At 39.0% G+C, this 21,562-nt stretch overlaps 1 protein-coding gene across 1 annotated transcript; it reads left to right on the top strand.

Annotated features, from left to right (window-relative positions):
- The first annotated feature begins 240 nt into the window (after positions 1-240).
- On the top strand, positions 241-10,870 carry shox (shox homeobox). Its single transcript, XM_078262347.1, is given in 7 exon segments — positions 241-691; positions 2,335-2,543; positions 5,796-5,853; positions 6,036-6,124; positions 8,283-8,351; positions 8,354-8,495; positions 8,848-10,870. Coding segments are annotated over 7 exon segments (1,002 nt in total). The 5' UTR covers positions 241-444; the 3' UTR covers positions 9,036-10,870.
- The last annotated feature ends 10,692 nt before the right edge of the window (positions 10,871-21,562 follow it).

The raw sequence follows: 21,562 nt of genomic DNA, 5'->3' as shown, positions 1-21,562 counted from the left end.
CGCAGGACTGAGCCACCGTAGGCATTTTAATGACCCCGTAATTCAATTAACCGCCTCCACCAGCTTCATCATTGATTTGTGGAAGAAGAAGAAGAAGAAGAAGAAGAAGGAAAAAAAAGCTGCTGAAAGTTAAATTCTGCAAAGTCGAGCCGGCCTGTAATTGCTCAAGACACAGAGATCGTAGGGAAGAGGGGGTGGGGGGGGCTGGGCTGAGGTGGCCGTGTATAAATAGTGTGCTCTCAAATACACAGTCACAACAGCAGGAGTGATCTCACCTCCTCTCCACCCCTTCTATCTATCGCTGCTGCCAGCCTCCAAAAAAGAGCGTATCCAGTGAGCAGTGCTGGTGCTACATAGACACGCTAAGGTATAGCCTATAGCCTACACTGAGAATTCACGGTGGATTTCCCTGACCAGGACCACTACTGAGCCACAGAGCCGACCATGGAAGAACTTACGGCATTTGTGTCGAAATCTTTCGATCAGAAAACCAAGGAGAGCAGCAAAGAGAGTATCACGTACAGGGAAGTTTTGGAGAGCGGCTTGACGAGGGCGAGGGAGCTGGGCAGCCCGGAGACAAACCTGCAGGACATAACGGAAGGCAGCCACTGCCCGGTGCATCTGTTCAAGGACCACGTCGAGCTGGAAAAGGAGAAACTGAAGGACTTTAATGTTTCGAGGTCGACTGAGGGTAAGGGTTTTATTTTAATTTTAAGAAAAATGCTCCGTATTGTTTCGAGGAAAATGTCTCAAGTTCTGTTGTTCTGTTTTGTACCGAGAGCGACGTTCCTGTTTGTATAAATCCCCACAAATCCATGCGTAAAGAGAGTTTACTTAGCCCAACGGCGCGCGTTTAGTTCAAGTAGATTTACAAAGTTAACACATTATTCTGCTGTTACAGTGATTATTTTACATAGCAGGAGGTGGGCCCCTCGTCTGATCGTCGTTTTAACCATTTGATGATTGTTTTCATGCACTCGGTCTTTGGCCAAACGAAAAATCACTGTGGCGTTTCTTATATATTTTTAACAATATAATTAGGCCTAAATAATAAATGTGTTGTTTAATACTAAGTTTAGCCTTATTTTCTTTACAATGTAACATCTTGTGCCAACACGAACATATTTGATCCACAATAATCTTATAAAGTGTATGGCAATCTTTCATACTCCACTTTATTTTCTTTTATCTCTTACAGTATTTCAGGAATTCTGAGGGACATTTTATATTATATTTGGCATCATTTAAAACTTTAACTGCAATGCTATTGTGATGTAGTGTCCCCTTTAAATATATATAGCCTGGATGCGTTGTCATACTGCTTTAAATTATGCACCCGAAAATCACACTTTGAGCTGTTAAATTCCTGTAAATGAAAAAATCTGTCACTGAACACGCTCTTGAAAATGCATCTCCCTTAAAAAAAAAGCCTGTTATTTATTGATTGATTAAAAAGCAGGACAGGACTCTTTTCACTCAGCAGTCAGGGAGTGTGCAGTGGGCAGTTTCAACTTGTTTCTATATTTATATTACAGGCAGAGCAAAAAAGGGTCAGCATTATTAGCTGTATTCTGCATCACACTTTGTATTCATACTATAATAGAGGAAGACTGGTTCTCTGTGCATGGGATTCATTTGATAAGCATTTTACATTATACTAATACATGACTTTCAGTTATGGAAAAATAAATTTTCACCAAACAGGCCAGTAAGTGCAGCAGTTGTCAAGTCTGTTACTAATAATAACACACTGATAATTAGTAGGCTACAGCATAGGCCAAAAATAAATCAATAGCCTGTATTCTGACAGTGTATTACACGGTGTGAAATACAGACATTTTAAGGTTTCAATGAAAAAAGGAAATTAAATGTTAAGACTGACCATTTTTTATTTATAGCCTGAAACAACCTAGTCTGTTTCACGGAGGCGAGTAATTAGGCCTTAATCTTCTCCGTTTAGCCGGGGCTTAATTCTCTGCTCTTTAAATCGCTCAGACCCTTATGAGGCTTACATGGCCTGTATCGACTGATTTACTTTCATAACAGCACTGACATACACACTGACTTATGGAGGCTGGAAATGCAGCCACAGGCCGCTCTCTCTTGAAGAAATAGGCTGTGTAATGTGTGTGTGTTGCTGCCAAATTGCCAGGCCTTAGGCCCCTGACAGGGCCCAGTGTATATGGCTATGGGGGGTGGGGGGGGGGGGCAATACAGTGCTTGTGTGAATAAGGGAGAGAGATAGTGTGTTGTAACTCATCCAGGAAAGATGTCCAGAATTTAAACGCATATCCTCTTTTTTTTTCTTTTTTTAAACCGTGGGCCGTTTAACAGGGATATACGAGTGTAAGGAAAAAAAGGAGGACGTGAAGTCGGAGGACGAGGATGCACAGGGCAAACTGAAGCAGCGGAGGAGTCGCACTAACTTCACGTTGGAGCAACTCAACGAGCTGGAGCGGCTCTTCGACGAGACGCACTACCCGGACGCGTTCATGAGAGAGGAGCTGAGCCAGCGGCTGGGACTGTCCGAGGCCAGGGTGCAGGTGAGGATCTCCTTCTTTTTATTCTTCTTTCTTTCTCCCACTTCTCTGATTCAAAATGGTAATCCCAGCGGGGCTGCGGGTGAGCAGGAAACGGTGTTTTTCCTCATAATGTTCTTGCAGGTAGCTTGTCAGTGTGACAATATACTCGATGTTTTGAAGTGATATTAAGGTCTCTGTATACGTTATATCGTCAGACTACAGTTCTTCAGCATGGTAGAATTATTTAGTGGTATCGCGATACGTGGGTGTTTTGTTAATGATCTAATGGTCCTTGATTTATGCTACAAGACAATCACAAAAAAAATAGTGTGCCACATGAAAAAAGATTGTATGGAACCTCAAAGTTATTTTCTTATAAAACAGTTTGCACACTTAGCCTAATAAACTGTAAGAAAATATCTGAACTGATTGAACAGCAATGCAATGCAGTTTTTCCCCTTTCCTTTTCGTTTTTAATAACCCATTGCAGAGTGTAACCTCGTGCTGATCATGTTTTCGAGCTTGTAATAATATAGGCCTAACGAGCGAAAAACGTGTCATTTTGAAATCATACCAAAAGATTTTTTTGTGATATTAAAAGATCAGTGTGTGTGTGTGTGTGTGTGTGTGTGTGTGTGTGTGTGTGTGTGTCCTGCAATATGCAAAACAACAATTTAAAAAAAAACAAACGTCAATAGCTCATTAGTCTCCAAACAGGATGACCTAACAAATCTGAGAGCTGAATGATGCAGCCTGTTGTGATAACGTCTCAAATATTCTTTATTCCTTAATTCCTTATTCCTATGGGGATTTGATTAAGTGTCTGTGGTACTCAATGTATCTAGGTTTTTTTTTTTTTTTTCTCTTCGTGGTGTCGTAATATTCCTGCAGGGAGTTGCAATTTCACTGTGACAGTTGTATACAAATGTCTGTACGATTACTGTGGATCTTTCAGGATCTGTATCTTGCAGATTGAATTGAATTCACATTTAGACTGAATATATGACCACATGAATGGCTGTGCCTTCTGTGGTGTAATTAACAAGTAGTTCAAATAACGAGAAAAAGAAACGTCTATAATTGTACAGGTTGAGTTCAGTGATATCAAACACTGTTAAACTGCTGTAAATCATCCGCGATGTAACAACCTGAACTTGCAGCAGTATAGGCCTGCAGCCTACTCTTACGATCCCAGCAGCCTTAGGGGAGAAAGAAAATCCCAACTAATGATTAAAATGAATGAAGAGCCTGAATGGCTGCTTCAGGGGACGCGCTCTTATGTCAACTCGTATCCCTCCTCATTTTCTTTGTAATATCTGCCATTGGCTTGATGTAGTGTCCCCATAAAAACAGATTAGAAATAACTCAATTCTGGCCCAACTCTGCTGCTGTTTGGCTATCTAATCGGATGAATAAGACCCATCATAGCTTTATAAGCCCACCGACTACCATTTTGAGCTGAACATTGTCGGGCTTTCATTGACAGTAGTTATAATACGGGATAACATTGCAATTATAACTAATACAGTTTATAACATGTGCATTAAATACTTGATAATGTAAATATGCGTCATAAAGGCTCAACGGTCTGACTTTGTGTGTGTGTGTGTGTGTGTGTGTGTGTGTGTGTGTGTGTGTGTGTGTGTGTGTGTGTTTTCTGTCATCAAAATGACTGACAGAACCCGGTCTCTTCTTTCAAATGTAGGCATTTGAAAAGCCTTTTTTAGGCACGGGGACATGTTGTCTCCAGATTTAGTGAGAGCGAGTTGCAGCAGGGCTGTTGCAGGCTGTGAACCTGCCCTCCGAGCAGCTGTCAATGAATCTAATTGAAAGTTATGAGAGCTTGGTGAGGAGCAGGCAGTAATTCAGTTAGGACTAATATCTTTGGGTTTCTGGCGCGCTGCTAAATTAAATGTCATTATTCACTGTCTCTAATAAAAAATCAAAAAGGAAACGAGATTAGGGTATTTGTGAAGCGCATCATTGAGTGGCCCTTAATGAAGAAATAACTGTCTGAACCAGTGTAGTTCACTTTGCTTAACATACTGGCGCGTAATTGGAATTGATCCCGGGCCCGTCTAATATTAGCCTTGATTTATCTGAGGGATTACTGTGCGTTCATGCAAAATCACCTGGGATTTTCATAAACACCTTTTCTACCACCATTTAACGCTGTAGAGCTAATGACTCACCGCCTATACATACATGACAATTTACAATGTGTGCCTTTATTATAATAATAATAATAATAATAATAATAATAATAATAATAATAATGTAATTTAATTGATTAACAGTTGACAAAGCACATTACATTTATGCTATTTAAATCGCATACGATAATATTCCTATATATTTATTGGGATATTTATATAAAAATAGGCTATACAGTATAAGGTTATTATTTGAAAGATAGAACAATTGTTTTAATTTTCAGTTGACTTCGGCTCTTCAGTTATTGCAGTCCCATCGACACAATGTTGAACGCCGATCCACAAAATGCTCAAAATGGCTTCACGGCACCTTGAGTCATCATCATCATCATCATCATCATCATCATCATCATCATCATCATCATCATCAACATCATCATCACTCTGCCCATTTTGTGGTCCCGCGACCAGTCGCTAATTTTTCATCTGTAAATGATAATCATTGCGGTGGTCGGAGGGGAGGGGAGATAATGTTATTCACCGAGGCAAATTAGTCTGATGATGATTAACAATAGGCCGTAGCCTGCAGCTTGCAGCTTCAAAGACAGCCAGCTAATTGGAAGGTGGTTTAGGTTGTTGTCTTTTTTGTAAGATATCTTGACGGAATATGTTCATAGTAATTCTTAGAATATTCCTACACGGTCTGTGATTGTGGTGGCTATACTCAATGCAGAGAATATAGTCATGCTGTTGTTTTTTAACACCATAATGTTCCTGTTAAGATTTGACTGAGAAGCTAAAAATTACATTTCAGGATTTTCTGTGGTGTTTTTTTTGAACATTTGAACATTTTCCGGCCTTATTTATCTTCTTTATGTTTTATTGAAAACATTTATAATTATTTTTTGTACAAATAGCTAAACAAGATTTCATTTGCTCATATGTAACCTGTGAACCTTTTTTTTTTTGTTGGTGACAAATAGCCTAAGTGGCCTGTCCATAAATTATATTATTATTAAAATAACACCTGATATAAGACGCAATTACATTTTTGTTAAAAACTGGATTTAATACTTGTTTGTGTATTTTTCTTATAGATAATTTGCTTTCTCAATTACAGGTCTGGTTTCAGAACAGAAGAGCCAAATGTCGAAAACAAGAAAACCAGATGCACAAAGGTAAATGTAGCTTTTTTTTTAATTGCCTTTTGAAATCTTATTTATATATTTTTTTTTTGGTGGGTTATTTTAGTTTTGCAATTTGACACTTTTTTTAACTGCATGTTGGAAAAAACTGTTACCTGCCCATCTCACATAACAACTGTCTGGCTGTCTGACAGACATCTTTCCCTTCTCTCCAGGTGTTATTCTGGGCAGCGGCAGTCACCTTGACGCATGCAGAGTAGCACCCTATGTCAATATGGGTGCCCTCCGGATGCCCTTCCAACAGGTAGGCCATGTTCTTTTATTAAACCTGACAAAGCTTAAAATATATATATATATATATAAAAAAAAATCCAATCAGGGAACACAAGCAGAAATAAATGCAGAAAAGTTAAACGCACAGGGAAAAAAAAAGATGATTACTCAGCATCTTGTAATGCAGGGATGAAGACTGTGGAATCTATAAAAACAGGTCAAAGTGAGTGTAAGTCGGAGCTACGTGTGTGTGTGTTTCTGTGGTGGAATCTGTGTCAAACTACAGGCATTCTATATTTGTACGTTTGCAAGAATCTATAGGCCATCTGCTGCTATTATATGTGAGTGATGAGAGACTGTGTGTGTGTTGGAGGGGGAGCAGCTCAGACCTCAGTGCACCTTTCACCTCCTGGCAGTGTGGAGAGGGTTGAGCTGTACAGGGAGACGAGAGGTGGATAGACATTTGATCTGCTGCTATCTGCTTTTGCGTCCTGGCTGCTGTGTTGTCTGCTTGACCCTCGTGAAAAGCAGCAGCCTAATTAAGCCAACGGTGCGGCAGGCGCGAGCACATAAAAGAGATGATGAAAGCGGGGAATGGAGTGGGCTCTGATGGATATTGGCGTTGAGCTGCACTGGCAAGGGTGGAGGCTTGAGGCCTGCATACCGAGATAGGCTCGCTGTTTGAGGTTGATATAGACAGTGGGCAGCACGCACAGACTGCACTGATATTACAATGCAACAATTGCATAGAAAACACATAAATGGCTAGGGGTTTGGATGGGTACGGTGCATGACTTGTAACTGCAAGGTCTGAAGTTCGAGTCTGGCCTGCAACATTCGTGTCATACAGTATGTCTCATCCCGCTTTAGTATTAACCCACAAGTAAAGAAACACTGCCAAAACCATCTCAATAAACAAAAGTGTATGTGTTTGATAAACTTATGTGCACTTGTGTATGAGGATACAAACAGAACACGCACACCCTAAAATGTACAAGCACGTCAGACCTGTTTTGTCAGTGACAGCTCAGTTTCCGTCATGTCCCCCAAAACACTTCACAAAACCAAGTTTCAAGAAGTTAATTTGGTTTTCCATCAGTGCTCATGCATTTTAATCGGATGTAATCGCACTGTCCATTTGGAAGTTATCAGTCACAGCTGTAGTTTGTTACCCGATTGTTGGTGAATGAGATGTGTGGCAATGCTTGTTGTTTGCAGGAGGTTTTGTTTGGACGCCATTGCAGCGCTGCTGTGCAACGATACATTTGCGGTTGAAATTAATTTTCCCTTTTATTTAACAACTTCGACTGAAGTCATTTTCTGTCATTTTAGGCCAATATGAAAGGGAGCAAAGTGAAAAAATTATATTTAGTCGAGGTAAAACTGTATATCGGTCTATTTTGGTTGGAGAAGAAAGCATGAAATACTTTAGTTTTCCCACTTCTTCCTGTGGTGTTTAAAACACATGAGGAATGGCAACAGGCTCAGCTCTCTCCCTCTGAAGTGTGTGGATGCTTAATTTTCACCTACTTCTTATAAAATAATTGCCAAGAATGTGAAAACTGATATTCTATGCTCCTTATGGTTTCTTTTTTCCTCCTTGACTCAGGAATATGTCTGGATAAATATTTATAACTCCAAATATGTGAATATCTTTTTAGCGCAAAATTGTTTATTTATGCAATTGAATACATAATCAGGATAACAAGACTGCATATTTCCAAGGGTATAACGGAGTCCTCAGTCTGAATTAAACAAATCTGTTCTAGGTCCTAGCAATACTTTGATTCTAGACGATTAAATTGGATATGGTGTCTGAGAGCAATGTATGATTCATTAACTTTTAGAATAGCTGACATGAAAAAAGGGCCAAAGCGCAGAGTGTAGCCCTTAACTATTTTCTTAGAAAACACGCTGTAAGCAACAGCTTTGAGGGGGTAAAATTAGAGGGGGAATTTAATAGTGTCAGACTGTGAAACCTAAATCCTCAAACCTCCACACACACACACACACACACACACACACACACACACACACACACACACACACACACACACACACACACACACACACACACACACACACACACACACACACACACACACACACACACACACACACACGCACACACACATACACGCAGCCTGCGGCGCCCATACTGACTAACTTTGTGTTTTGCTGTTCTGCAGGTCCAAGCCCAGCTTCAGTTGGACGGAGTCGCCCACTCCCACCCCCACCTGCACCCTCACCTGGCTGCTCACGCTCCCTACCTGATGTTCCCACCTCCTCCGTTTGGACTACCAATCGCATCGCTCGCCGACTCGGCCTCTGCAGCGGCGGCGGTGGCAGCAGCTGCCAAAAGCAACAGCAAGAACTCGAGCATCGCCGACCTGCGACTCAAGGCAAGAAAACACGCCGAGGCTCTGGGACTCTGACCCCACCGGGCTGCCCCTCCGCTCGCCTGATGCCCATAATCGCCTCTCACACAAGACTGAGCCTGTGAAATGGCCGTGACACTCACAGCTAAAACTAAACTAAACAAAAACACTGAGTGAGAATGAAAGAGAGGAACACATACAGAGAGGGGGGAGAGAGTGTGTGTGAGAGAGAAAGGGGGAGAACAGTGGAGGAGGAAAATAAAAAAAGAAGGAGGGAGCGAGAAAATTGTCACAAAACCAGCTGCCAAAACAAACCACTTGTAGAGAACGGTAATTAAATACCAATGAAATCACCTTTTACTTTTCGCCCCAACAGGCAGGACTTCTGCGGGGCCAGTGGCTCAGTCCACTCCAGGCACAGATCACATCCCAAGGACCGTACAAACACATGTGGATGTCTGTCTGAGGGCCAGGCCGGGGCCCGTCAGACCAGAAGACGTTAGAACAAAGCAAACTGGCAGGCAGCAGCAGGGCCAAAAGCAGAGCCTCGCTGACGCTGGCTGACGCCATATTGACAATGCAGAGGGTTGAGCATGGGGGAAACAGACCCAAGCACCACCTCAACGAAGCATTGGAACGGCTCTCACCTTTATACCCTCCCCCACCCCACCCTCACTAGAAAAATGAAGAAAAAAAAAACATTAAAAAAGACCATATTTGTCTCCAACCACTGTGTTCCCTGCTGCTGCCAAGTGCATGAGCTCTAATGGAGGACCGTTCTGGGACTGGCCTCCATCCGCACCTGACATACACGCTCGACAACTGTTTTTAACACTGCCATTCGACATGCCCACAACCCCCACACCCCCCCACACCTACAAAGTGAAAGTTCGCCATTACGGTTTGATAACCTTCTTCTTATGGACTTGTGCTACATCAAAAGCAGCAACTCGTTTTTCCTTTGCTGAAGAGGGGAGAGATGTTATTCTGCGTTGTTTGGCATGTGTTGGCGAGACTTGGTTTGCATTACTCCTCACAGCGTGCTCTCTCTCTGTCTTTATTTCTTTCTGTTTGTTGTGTTGTATCCTGGGTAAAGAAGTGAAGATAGCCTTTGCACTTCAGGTCTTGTATGTGGGAGTTTACAAATGGCACTACAAGCAGATACTACTTTACTAATTAAAGGGGGAGGGGGATTTGATATTGTGTGATCAGCGAAAAGGACATTATCTTGGATAAAGGGTATACATGCGTTCTTTTTTCTTTTCCTTTTTTTGTAATTCTGAAAATATGAAGAAAGCATCAGTCAAACTGAAATGCAATGGTGTGCAGTTTAAGTGCAATACTGTAAATAGCAAAAAAGTAAAAACAGCTAGCAGTTAATCCTCAACGATAAAGAGACCCAATGATTTTTTTTTCTTCTGTTGGAGTGTTGAATTTCTTTGCCAAACACACCAGTGTTTTCTACAGCAGTGTATATTTTATTGAGTTTGAGAAAAGTCACTCATTACCAGGTGCCATATCCCACGTAACCTCCTATGTATTCAAGCAGTTTTTGTATACATCAGGTGCAGTTGTCACTTGTTGAGGAAAACATGAGCACATTTTTGGGATGCTGCAGAAATTTGGGTCAGGTTCTAAATAATTTAAGAATAACTCTACTGGCATTAGAAAATTCCATTTACTTTTGGATATTGGAAAATGTTCATGATAGAACCAACAAATCAGCATTGTAATCCAAACCAAGCAGTTGTTTACAATATGATTAGCTTAATTCTGCATGTTATATGTGACATTTCGTCATTAATTTCCTGATAATTCAAACTGTATTTTACAAATTGTTCTAGACAAAACAGAACATTTGGATTATTTTGACAACCTTTTAAACACTGCTGTCAGAGCTGTGCTAAACATGTAGATCTGTTGAAGATCTATGTACCTCTAACAGTCTCCAAAAAACATTTTCTCTGTTAACAGACCTCCATTTAGAATTGTTTATCTATGTCTCCATTTTAAATTAAACATATGGGTGTTTTATTTATTATTTTGTCTGAAAGTTTATGAAAGATGAAATCGTTGAACTACAAGTGTACATTTTTACATGGCTTTGCATTTATTTTTGTATGTTTTTTTAAGTGTTGACTTTGAATTAGGAGGTGTGGCTGTAGTGCATTGTTTGCCGAAAAAAAATGTAGCGTGTCCGAGTTTACAAACATTTCAGGGATGGTTGAATTGAACAATACTCCATGGAATTTGTTGTACCCATTAAAATGATTATCATTTCATATGCAAGCATGCCTAAACATGAATCATCGTACAGTTTGTTTTTCCCCTTTTGAATCGCAAAATATGAATGTACATCTTGTACAAGTAAACTATCAATAAAGTTATAAATATTTGTATTTGAGTTTTAAAATACTTTTACCAGTTGTTTTAAGCTGCACAAGGAACTTTGAGTTTCGCACAAAAGTAATGCCATGCTGCTGTGGAAACATACTTTATTACTCAGTGTACACAAAGAAGACGATAATCCTAAAAATTACAGAATTAACCACTTTTTCATGATAATAACAGCAGACCAGAGCTAATCTCTTTCTCTAATGTCAGTATTTACGTCCTGACGCAGATTTATGCTCTCTCCGTGTCTCATACTGTGTTGTGGCTGATGCTCAGCAACTGTCTCAACCTGTGCATCAATATCAGTATCAGTCTAGAGTTGACATTCACATAGACGCCATGTTTGCCAGCCCAGCTCATCACATCCAATCTGAGCCGCACACCAGCACGGAAAATTGAGCTGCTATAAAATCCAGATGCAACCATAATCTGGAGCCCCCTACATTGTACATCTCTCCGCCTGTGTTCTTCAAAATGACACAGATAGGATTGCCATGGAAAGTGGGGCTGTAACTTCGCCAAATAGAAACAAGATGGCTGTAACCGGAGTGCGAAGCCTATAAGTGTTGAGGGAAAATAGAAGGCAAGCAAGAGATTTGAGGGATACTGTATATATGACACATAATCTTCTTTGAGCTTGGTTCTCAAAGAGGGTCTTTTCTCCTTGTTTTAACGGCAATGATTAACTTTGAGTAGCTGACATGAGAAGGTCAAGCGTTGGCCAATGTTCATCAGCATTTACATTTGAAGTCAACCGCCACACATGCACATACACACACATGCACAAACACACTTGCATGCTCCCTCCACTTGTTCTTCCTACACATACTAAATTTTGCACATCTAACATGGTTGGCCTCTTTTTTTTTTTTTAAAGTGTATTAGCTTCCTCTGGGAGCTTAATTCCAGATGTGTGTACACAAAGTAATTACACCATGTGGTATAGTGGCCTATTGTCTGAACCCCATGCAGGAATTAGCCCAAATGGCGTCCTGTTGAGTGCCGTACCCCCTAGAAGGTCGCTGCGCGTTTAATTTGTACCTCGTTGCTCATACATCAAGATTGAGTGATATAGTTGCAGACTGATGGCTTCGTATTTACCCAGTGACCCCTCCGGCTGGGACCTGCTGGGGCCAGGTCTGGAAATAACAGCATCCTTTTATGTGTACTAATAATTAGCATGGCACACACGGCCATCCATCAACCACCAATGAGCCATGGCTGCTTTGTCAACATGTTCAAGCACATAACGCTATTTATTTTGGCCACAAGTGAGAAATACACAATAATATATTAATAGCAGAGAGTGTGTGTGTGTGTGTGTGAGAGAGTGTGGTGATAGTTAGTAGACGACTATGGTTTTATTGCTCAGGAGCTTTTGCTTTTTCTTGTTTCTGAGTGTGTTTGTTGTTTTTAGAAGACAATGGAAAACATATTCCTTATTGTCCTGTCTTCTGGTAAATTGTGCTCGGATTCCCGAAAACATTCATTATAAAACAACTGGTTTCACTTTCACTATACTCTAGGATAAACTAAAATGCACGCTTTAAAGTGTTAACTAACTAGTTTTGATCTCCAGAAAATGGAGATTTCTTTTTTCTCGTATGTTCTGATCACCTCAACCTCATCGTCGAGGTTGCCCACTTCTAAATCTCTCTACGAGCCCGGACGGCACAACATGCAAGTCCTAGCAGTCTGAGGTCAAGTGCTCAGGGGTCACGTGAAAATAGTTTTTATCACAGTTCATTCTCATAATCCTCTTTGAAATGTCACACACAACTATGATCAGACGGAATGTGAGCTGTCGTAGCCTCAACGTAAAGCTGGTAGTAGTGTGAAATGACAGAGGCCTGAGAAGACAGTGAATACTTAGCACAGAAACATGAAGTTAGAACGTTTGTCATTCTATATCACAAATAACTCCAGGGGCTACTTGCAACAACTCTGAAAATAAGCGTCTATTTGGTTTAGCTGAGAGGTTTTTTTTGTGAGGCCACTTTGTGGTTCTTAAATCCCAAGTAAATCCTGTTCCGGCAGTTTCAGTTGTAGCTTGAAGTGAAGCCACCCAGAGAAACCTCAGCTGAAAACAATCGAGTTAAAGTGCTGAAGTCACTATGGTCGGCCGAGGATCAAAGGCCGCCTTTCATTCCAGTTTGTTTGGGCTAGACTCGAGTTTGCTTTGTTGGCTAATGCTCATAAATGTATCTGGCGTCTTCAACAGTGCAAAACTATATAAAAACTAATATTTTAAGTCTGGGTCAACACTTTATTTTATGTTTTTGTTGCAGTGGAGATGGAAAGTGTCAAGAATTTAAACTAAGAAAAAACTTTGGAAAGAAAATAAAAAAAAATAGCAGGACATTAAGTTCACATTCTGTTCAGCCGTTTATGTTACACTCATTAGCTGTTTATTTTCAGATATGTTATCTAATAAAAACACTGTATTTTCTGTCTTACTGCAGTGTAATGTCTCATCAATTTGGGGCCATTACTAAATGTATCAGCTCCATCTACAAATACAGGGACTTAAAACCTTGTCTCAAAATAAATAATACAATGTGAATTCAAGAATAATAAAGGTTAAACTTGGCATCTTTTGCTGTCTTGTATCAACATCCAACACAGCAATTCATTGCATATACACACTGTGATTTATTCTACTTTTGTTGTAAGTAACTTAAACAATATATGTAGTAAAAGATGTGGGATATTTGCATGGCGGCTTGTGTTGAAGTTGTTTTGAGCTAAAATGTTTTAGTTTGTGTTTTAATTTTCTGGTTAGCTCTGGTTAGAGTGGGTTTCTCTGTTGTGGAGTGCCGTTGCAGCTCCATCCAGTGGGCTCAAAGTATTTATGACCGGAGCGTTTCCTTGTTCTCCTCTTGTATCACTCTCTATCTGCAGGCAGGATGCATTCAGGAGTCGGCAACAGAGAAACAGATTGAAGACAGTGTCACGTGGCAGCTGAGTCAAAGTTTATCCTCAGTTTAATCACAGTGAAAATAATTAAACAATCTCGTATAAATAAAGAATATAATGGATTTATTTAGGTAATGTTTCCAGCCAAAGTGTCACAGAGTTTACTTTGACTAACGACACATTCACCTAACAAAATTACAGATTTCATGGAAGACAGTTTGACATGTCACAGTAGGAAAAGCACAGGTGTAAATAATACAATGAATGATGGCTGAATTCCTTTTAGCTGCTTCAGTTTCAGGGTCCTTGTATTGTGCATGCTGACTCACTGTCACACTGTCATGACTTACTGGGACACTTGTACAGAACAGAGCCATTGTTAATGTAAGTAATAACACATGCGCTTTTCCTACGACAAGTCAATAGGTCTGCTGTGAAAAAGGCCTATTTACTTAAAATCCTTGAGGTCAAAGGTTCAAAATAGGTTCAAAATAAAATCCAATCCCCATAAGGGAATTTTTTTTGTATTAACTGAAATAAAAAATTACACAATTTGGCAACATAAAAATGTTTTCCTTAAAATAAAATATATCATGAGCAGACAACTAACTTCATCACATGCTTCAAAATACAAAATCTATATATTGCTTTATGCAACTAGTGTTAATAATAATAATAATAATAATAATAATAATAATTATTATATATAGATAATGTGGTGCAATGTTCCTGTTTTGAGTTTTCTCTGGGTAAGCTACTGGACCCCTCTGCTTCCCTCTGGCACTGTGTAGGACTGTGAATAAAACAAACGCCTCTTTAATTAGCGGGAACAAATAAAGTATAAATAAAGTAGCTTGTATCTCAGCAAGCATTGCCATACTGCTTGATTTGCCTTTATTTCAAAATGGAATCAGATCCCTTTATGTTGTGAAGAGATACACACATGAATAGGTTCTTCCAGAAGTCAAAAGAAAACAAACTTGCTCAACAATGAATGAGTATAATCTTTGTGAAGAATGTAAAATGCTAATTTCAATATACATAGTTGTGGTTGAAAATAACTTGATGGACCGGCTTCAGAAATCTTCACCCTACAACATTAGAGTCTTGGCTCTCGTAGTCCCTGAGAACACATTAACGCTACTGTCAAGTGACTTTTCTTTCAAAATTAAACTGCTTCTTTTTTAGGGAAAAAAACATCCCTGTCTTGTCTTCCTTTCTCCCCCCCCCCCCTACAACATGGTGAATATGGTACAAATAAACATTCAGCAGCAGTTTAAAACCATAATTCATTTTGAAATGTCCTCCATTGAAGTGCTGAGTAACACACACTTCACTTAGAGCTGTTTTCAAAATATGTTTCTTAAAATGTCAAATCTCTTTAATGAAGTCTCCTTCAAAGTTTGTTTTTTAATTACACAACTTCAAACCAGTATTTAGACAACAAATTCACCCAAAATAAAATAATCATTGCATATTAATATGATCAATAATCCTAACCAAACAGAAGTTTTATTTCCAGCCGGGCTGCCTGATTAGCTGAGCTGCACTTCACTGCAGACAATACACTCTGTTCTTGAGAACTTAGTGTTCTTGAGAAGTTAGTCGACACTGTTTGGCTTGTATGTAAAAGACAGTTTAGGTTATGTTAATTTTTACAAAAAATAATCTAAATGGCAAAGCAAACATGATTAAGTTGAGGAATTGAAACAGATGTCAACAGTAAATGTTTGCAAACCATCCCAACAGACCATCAGAGTAAATTCCAAGACTATTAGCTTTAGTTAGCTCAGATTGCCAGGAGGTCTCACATTTACATTCCTCATCCAAGTGTGTGTTGTCCAGTTGTTAAGAAGCAGGTGGTCTGAAGTGAAGTTTTAATTTCATTTTTCACAGGGAGTGAATTAAAAATTTAAAAGTTTAGCCTATTAACACTTTGTTACTGAGACAAAATCAAAAGAAGTAAAACACTTTATTTGTGTTGGCTTTCTCATAGGAAGATTTCTCTAAAGTTGCGCCAAACGTTTGTGAGACTATACAACAGTGCAGAATAACGTTCCGCATCTTTATTTTGTGGCTTATTATCACACTCAGTCTCCCAGAGTGGTTTATGTCAATCTAGACTTAGGCGAAGCAAAGGTCACCAAAATGATTTCTCCTTTCAACGCTCCGCTTGCAGATTGTTCACAAGCTTTTTGGTTTTGATGCGGCTCAGCAAAACATCTGTTTGACATAGAATTAGCTCTGATACATTTTCAAAGCTAGGGAGAGAGACTTTGCACCTTGTTAAAAGATTCCACGACTGACAGAGAGGCCATCTTGGGCTGTAAGCATGAGTCTAGTTTGTGTGATGTGACAGAATGAATGAATGAATGAGAAGAGACCAGTTTTCCACACTTGCCATATAGTGAACAATATTATATTTCAATGTGTTTAGAAATAAGGACATTTGCAAAAATGATGTTTGGGGTTATTCCTGCTATTGATGATGTTGCATAAAACATCCAGATGTTGTTTTTTGAACCTCATACTCATCAATACTTTTTTGATTGTGATATTATGCACTTTTTCTTTGCATAATCAAAGTCTTCAGATACACGGCATTGATCTAATTTCAACTAATCCAACCCTGTATCCTTGAAATGATCTTTATATACAACTATTACTACAATTTGCAACAGTGAATATGTTTTGAAGGAAACGTAATGCCGCATTTCTTTTGTATGTCAACATAATGACAAAATGTCTGGCAAGTTACAAATTGTTGTTGCTGAACGTATCAGTAAAATGTTCACTGACGACATACTTCATTGCCGAAATATCTGATCTTACAGTTTCCACTCGTAGAAGCTATAGCATTACTAAACTTTTTCATTGTCATGTTAAGGCTCTTGGTTAAGGTTTAGGAAAGATGGTAATCTTGGTTCAATACAGAAGAAAATCTGCTGTGACTCGAAGCATAAAAGAATATGGAATACAGTAAACACATAGAATGTGCTTACTGTATTAACATTTAACCAAAACCAGACCTTAACCAAAGTGCTTTCGTTGCCTAAACCTAACCACATGCAAGAGTTAGAATGTGAACCTCTGGCTCTGGGGTCAAAGTGCTGCACTTTGTATGGCCATCATCTGAAAATGTTGCCTGTGAACATAGTCCAGGCAGCGATTATGTTTCTCACCACAACGTAATTGGGAAAACAAATTAGTAGTATATAAACGTAATTTTTCTCCCCTCATCTCATCTCATCTCATCTCATGCTACAAGCCGTCCCATAATGCATCTCATCTCAGTGAACAGATAAAAAGACAAGTCTGTGTTGCTGTGTGTCCTCTGCAGCATGAGAGTTTAGCAGGAGGCTTGCAGATTCAGAGCATTAAGACAGAGGGTGAATGTTAATGAAAAAGCAAACAGCGCACCTCTGCAATTTGTGCTGGAAACCATGTTTGAGCAATTGCTGCGGCTCTGTACTCTTCTCCGTTTGCCCTGCAAACAAGGAAAACTTCAGGGAAAATAATGATCTGTCATTTCCAGTATGAGGGTCAAATGCATTTAGATGCAAATGAAAACAACTTCCAGTTTTGGAGTCTTGCTAATGAAATGCAAATACAGTGCAGAAAACATTTTTACTGTGATCATAACGATGTGATCATTGACAGCGTGTTTGGGAAACTTTGTGCCAACTTTTGGCTTCTCAGACTAAAAAGGGATCCTGTGAACAAGAGAAGGTTGACTTTGATTTTGTGTTGCCTGTTCAATGAAACAACCTCAATGTAGAACCATAAGCAGAATTGGGATGGAATAAAGATGAAACACATGAGTGAAACAAAATGTACAGGTATTTTCCCTGCCTTTAGCATGAGTCCAGCGCTACAAATCCCAAAAGAGATTTAAGTGTGGATGAACAGATTAAGCTTTTGAGTCTCTGGTCTAAACCCTTACTTTCCAAGGCCAAAAGGTCAAACCTGACAGAGTGAATTCAGATTTGTATCCTCAGGGAACATTTTGGTTGTAGGAAATGTGATTTACATAAAATATGGTCAGCAGCTCTGTGTGTGCAGTAATGAAAAATCACCGAAGCTTTCAGGACTGCGCATCAGCCTAATGTGAATGGGTATTAATATCTAAAACTATGGCTAAGACCTGAAAAAGACATAAAACTAAAACGACAGCCTTTCCAGCAATCGTGCCTATGACAGAAATTGCTGAAATTTAGAAAGCTATGTCAATAGTCTGGCAGTTATACATTCAAAGGTGGACAAATATTGTCTGTAAAGAGGGCCTCACTAACAGAATCAACTGTATTGGCTTACAAAATGTGACCTTGTGAGTGAATGGCTTAACAATTCTTCCTAATGTTTTACTGACGTTCAGCTGCAATGTAACAAAAAATGCACCAAATAAGCATTTATTAAGGGACTGTAGAAAAATGATTTGGGTGGGGAGGGGCCGAGCCTTATGGTTCACTTTTAAAAGAAACCAGACTCTCGACGGCGTTATTACTATTTTCTTTGCAACACCTTTCCCCTGATATTTCAAAAAATAATATGACACCAATGAAATGGTGCATCTCACTTTGCCTTCAGTAATTTAAAGTGAACATGGTGTCCTCCAGTTTAAACCTTAATATGTTAAGGGAATAATAATCTTCACATAGCCACAAAATCGCACAAAAGAAGTGGAGCTAGCATTTGCCCAAATTGTGGCAAACATAACAAATGATTTTACTTAAGTACACAACATTGTACTTATACTGTAGTGGAGTAAACATACTTAGCTACTTTCCACCACAAGTGAAAAATGATGTGCTCTCTGAAAAGATAACATTCAATCAGATCCACATATATACTAACATATTGATCCAATTAGCTACTAGTTGATTTGGATATGAAAAATGGATCCCTGCTACAGAGACGCAATTATTATCTTTGCATGGCAAAATGCACATTTATGACCCATGGCCAGTCTTGTATAAAGTACTTGAAAGCAATACTTGAGTATTGCTTTCAAGTACTTTATACAAGTAAAAGTATCTTCCCAGAAAATGACTTTGGTAGAAGTTAAAGTCACCTTTTAGAATATTACTTGAGTAAAAGTCTTAAAGTATGTGATGTTGTCTGTATTCAAGTATCAAAAGTAATTGTCTGATATTAAAGGTACTTAATTATCAGAAGTAAAAGTTAAAAAAAAACTTTGATTATGAACTTCATGGCCAAAGGTGTGTAACGTTATCTTCATCACCACTGTCGTCGGGGTGGTCATTGTCTGTTACCATGGCGGCAGAGCCTGCACCAGGTGCTTCCATGACACTATCAGTCATTATGCTTATTCCTCTTCTTCTTTAGTTTTGGCCTATGTGCCGCTTGGCAACAAACTTGGTCATCTAGGAGCAATGATTCGCCAAACCTACTTTTTTTTCCAGCGTAACACATTTCTTCTGATTTTATTTTATAGTAACGAGTAACTAACATACTTAGGGGAAATGTAGTGGAGTAAAAGTAAAAGTTTCCGGAAATATGAATAACAAAGTAAAGTACAGATACGGGAAAATTCTACTCAAGTACAGTAACTAAGTATTTGTACTTTGTTTCATTACAACACTGCCCGTGGCTCTCAAAGTGTATGTTTTTGAAATATTTCTATTACTAATATTTCTATTTTTTTTCTGGGAGAAAATGTTAAAGTCCTCCCAATTATATTTTGGAGTTATATTCCTTCATCAAAAAGAAAAGTAAATAACTCTTCTACTTTCCGACCCCCTCTGTAACTTTCACACAGTCCCTAAACTGATCAATATGGGGAAAAAATAGTTTGATAAAAAAAATAGCTTCTGCTACTTTATAAATGTGGGTTGACAAACCTTCCTGCTTTTGTCACTTCAGTAGAGATTCATCAGGATCAGCAACAACATGAGACGGAGTAATGCAACTGGTACAATAAGCCAACACAATGTGTAGCAAATTAATCAGACTTGGCCCAGGGCATGCTCTGGAAAAATGATCTCATTTGACTAGACGGGTCGAGGCTCCTCTCTAATTATATCACAATGTAACACCATGACTCCTCATCTTTGTTGTGGTTATTAGGAAAATAAAAACAGCAACTCCACTGTCAAATAGTGTATGCACTTCTGAATTCTTAGTGCAGGACTGCTTCAGTGTTTGTTCAGCAACCAATTCATATTTCTTGATAAATGAATTATGCATATTTTCCCTCCCTTAATAGAAAACAGATGGATAGCAAAATTAATTTGGACCTTTTGCACTCAGATAAGGATTTTATGCAAATCAAGATGCTTTGAGATGTATATTTACAAAGCTGACAATGAAATACTAAGATTACCCTGATCTTTGGTTTCATATACATGCTGGAATGGTCTTGCATACTAAACCGTTTTTAAATAAAAAAAATCAATAAATATACATTTGAATTCAACAGTCCTGTGTATGTATATCACACACTTCTTCATGACCTTGTGACCTCGCGGAGGAATCAGAGCCTTTAACTCAGTGCTAGTCTTACCTTCAGTCTACTTTTGGGTGCACTGCATGTGGCATTATGAGATAAACATGAATATAAATTGGACAAAATGCATTCAAGAAAACTCAACAATTCCCATGACAGCCCACTGAGGTCATCTCCAGCCATGTAAAATAACAATATGTCATAAACACACATCTGACCTTTCACCCTGCAAGGATTTTACTGGCAAAGTGCAATGCTTTAAGGGAGGGTACCCAGACTTCCAGAACATGGAACAACAAAATGGGTTACTTATTGCTCCCCCTTAAGGGGAGGAATAGGAGAATATTACACATGATAAGGGGAAATGGGTCTATAAATTGCCTGAGGAAAGCTAGCTTTCCTGATTGCTGCTCATCTCACTGTTTCCCAGATGTTGTATACTCTTCTGACTGGTAATCAATAGCTACACATGCCGCCTCTCAGCCAGCACTGGTTTTTTATAGTACGCCTAAGGAGTAGTTGTCAGTCATTGGCAGCCTTATAAATAGATTGAGGCTGCATGTGGACAGATGGATGCTTTCCCTGTCAATTGTGTAATGCCAAAGTCCAAACAGTCAGCTTTTGTTTTTTCACAAGAGGCATTTTGTATTGTGGATGTTGTAAAATTCTGCTATCTAAGGCACCGTCTGATGAAACCTTTCTGCAAAAATTATAACATGTAGAAAAGCTGATTTAGTTAAAAAAATAAATGGGTATCAATATCTAGTTGCCCTTATAAAGGTCTATACATTGTAACAAATGGCTCTATGCTGCATTCATGTGGTGTCGGAAAAATCAAATGAGTTTCCAACTGGGAAAATTCACGTGAACGCCCTCTCAAGTCGGAGCAACTCGGAAAGTCGGTATAATGTTGGTACACGACTTGCTGAGTTAAAGTCCTTTTACACAGAAATGTGGTGGCTGAAAGTACATTTTGGGTTGATTGTAAGAAACTCACATATTGCATATACATTTGTTTGCTCACATGTAATTTGTAATATGGTTCTAGGTAGTAGTACTGTTAGTTGCTGTCCACCTAGAATGACCTAAATTAGTTAGAAAAGTTATGTATTAGCATTAACCCTGATAACAAGTCAGGTAAAGCAATATTTTATTGGTTTTAGGTAATGTACTGGTGAACCAACAAAGTCTGGGACAATATCACTAAAGCTTAAAATTCAAAATAAATACTGGAAACAGATATCATGTTGTTTAAACACTGATCAATAAAACACAACACATCTTCTCTGTAGCATTCATGTTGTTTCCACATTAC

The sequence above is a fragment of the Sander vitreus genome, chromosome 11 (assembly GCF_031162955.1).
Source record: "Sander vitreus isolate 19-12246 chromosome 11, sanVit1, whole genome shotgun sequence".
Taxonomy (NCBI): Eukaryota; Metazoa; Chordata; class Actinopteri; order Perciformes; family Percidae; genus Sander; species Sander vitreus.
This window is presented reverse-complemented; position numbering and strand designations above follow the sequence as displayed.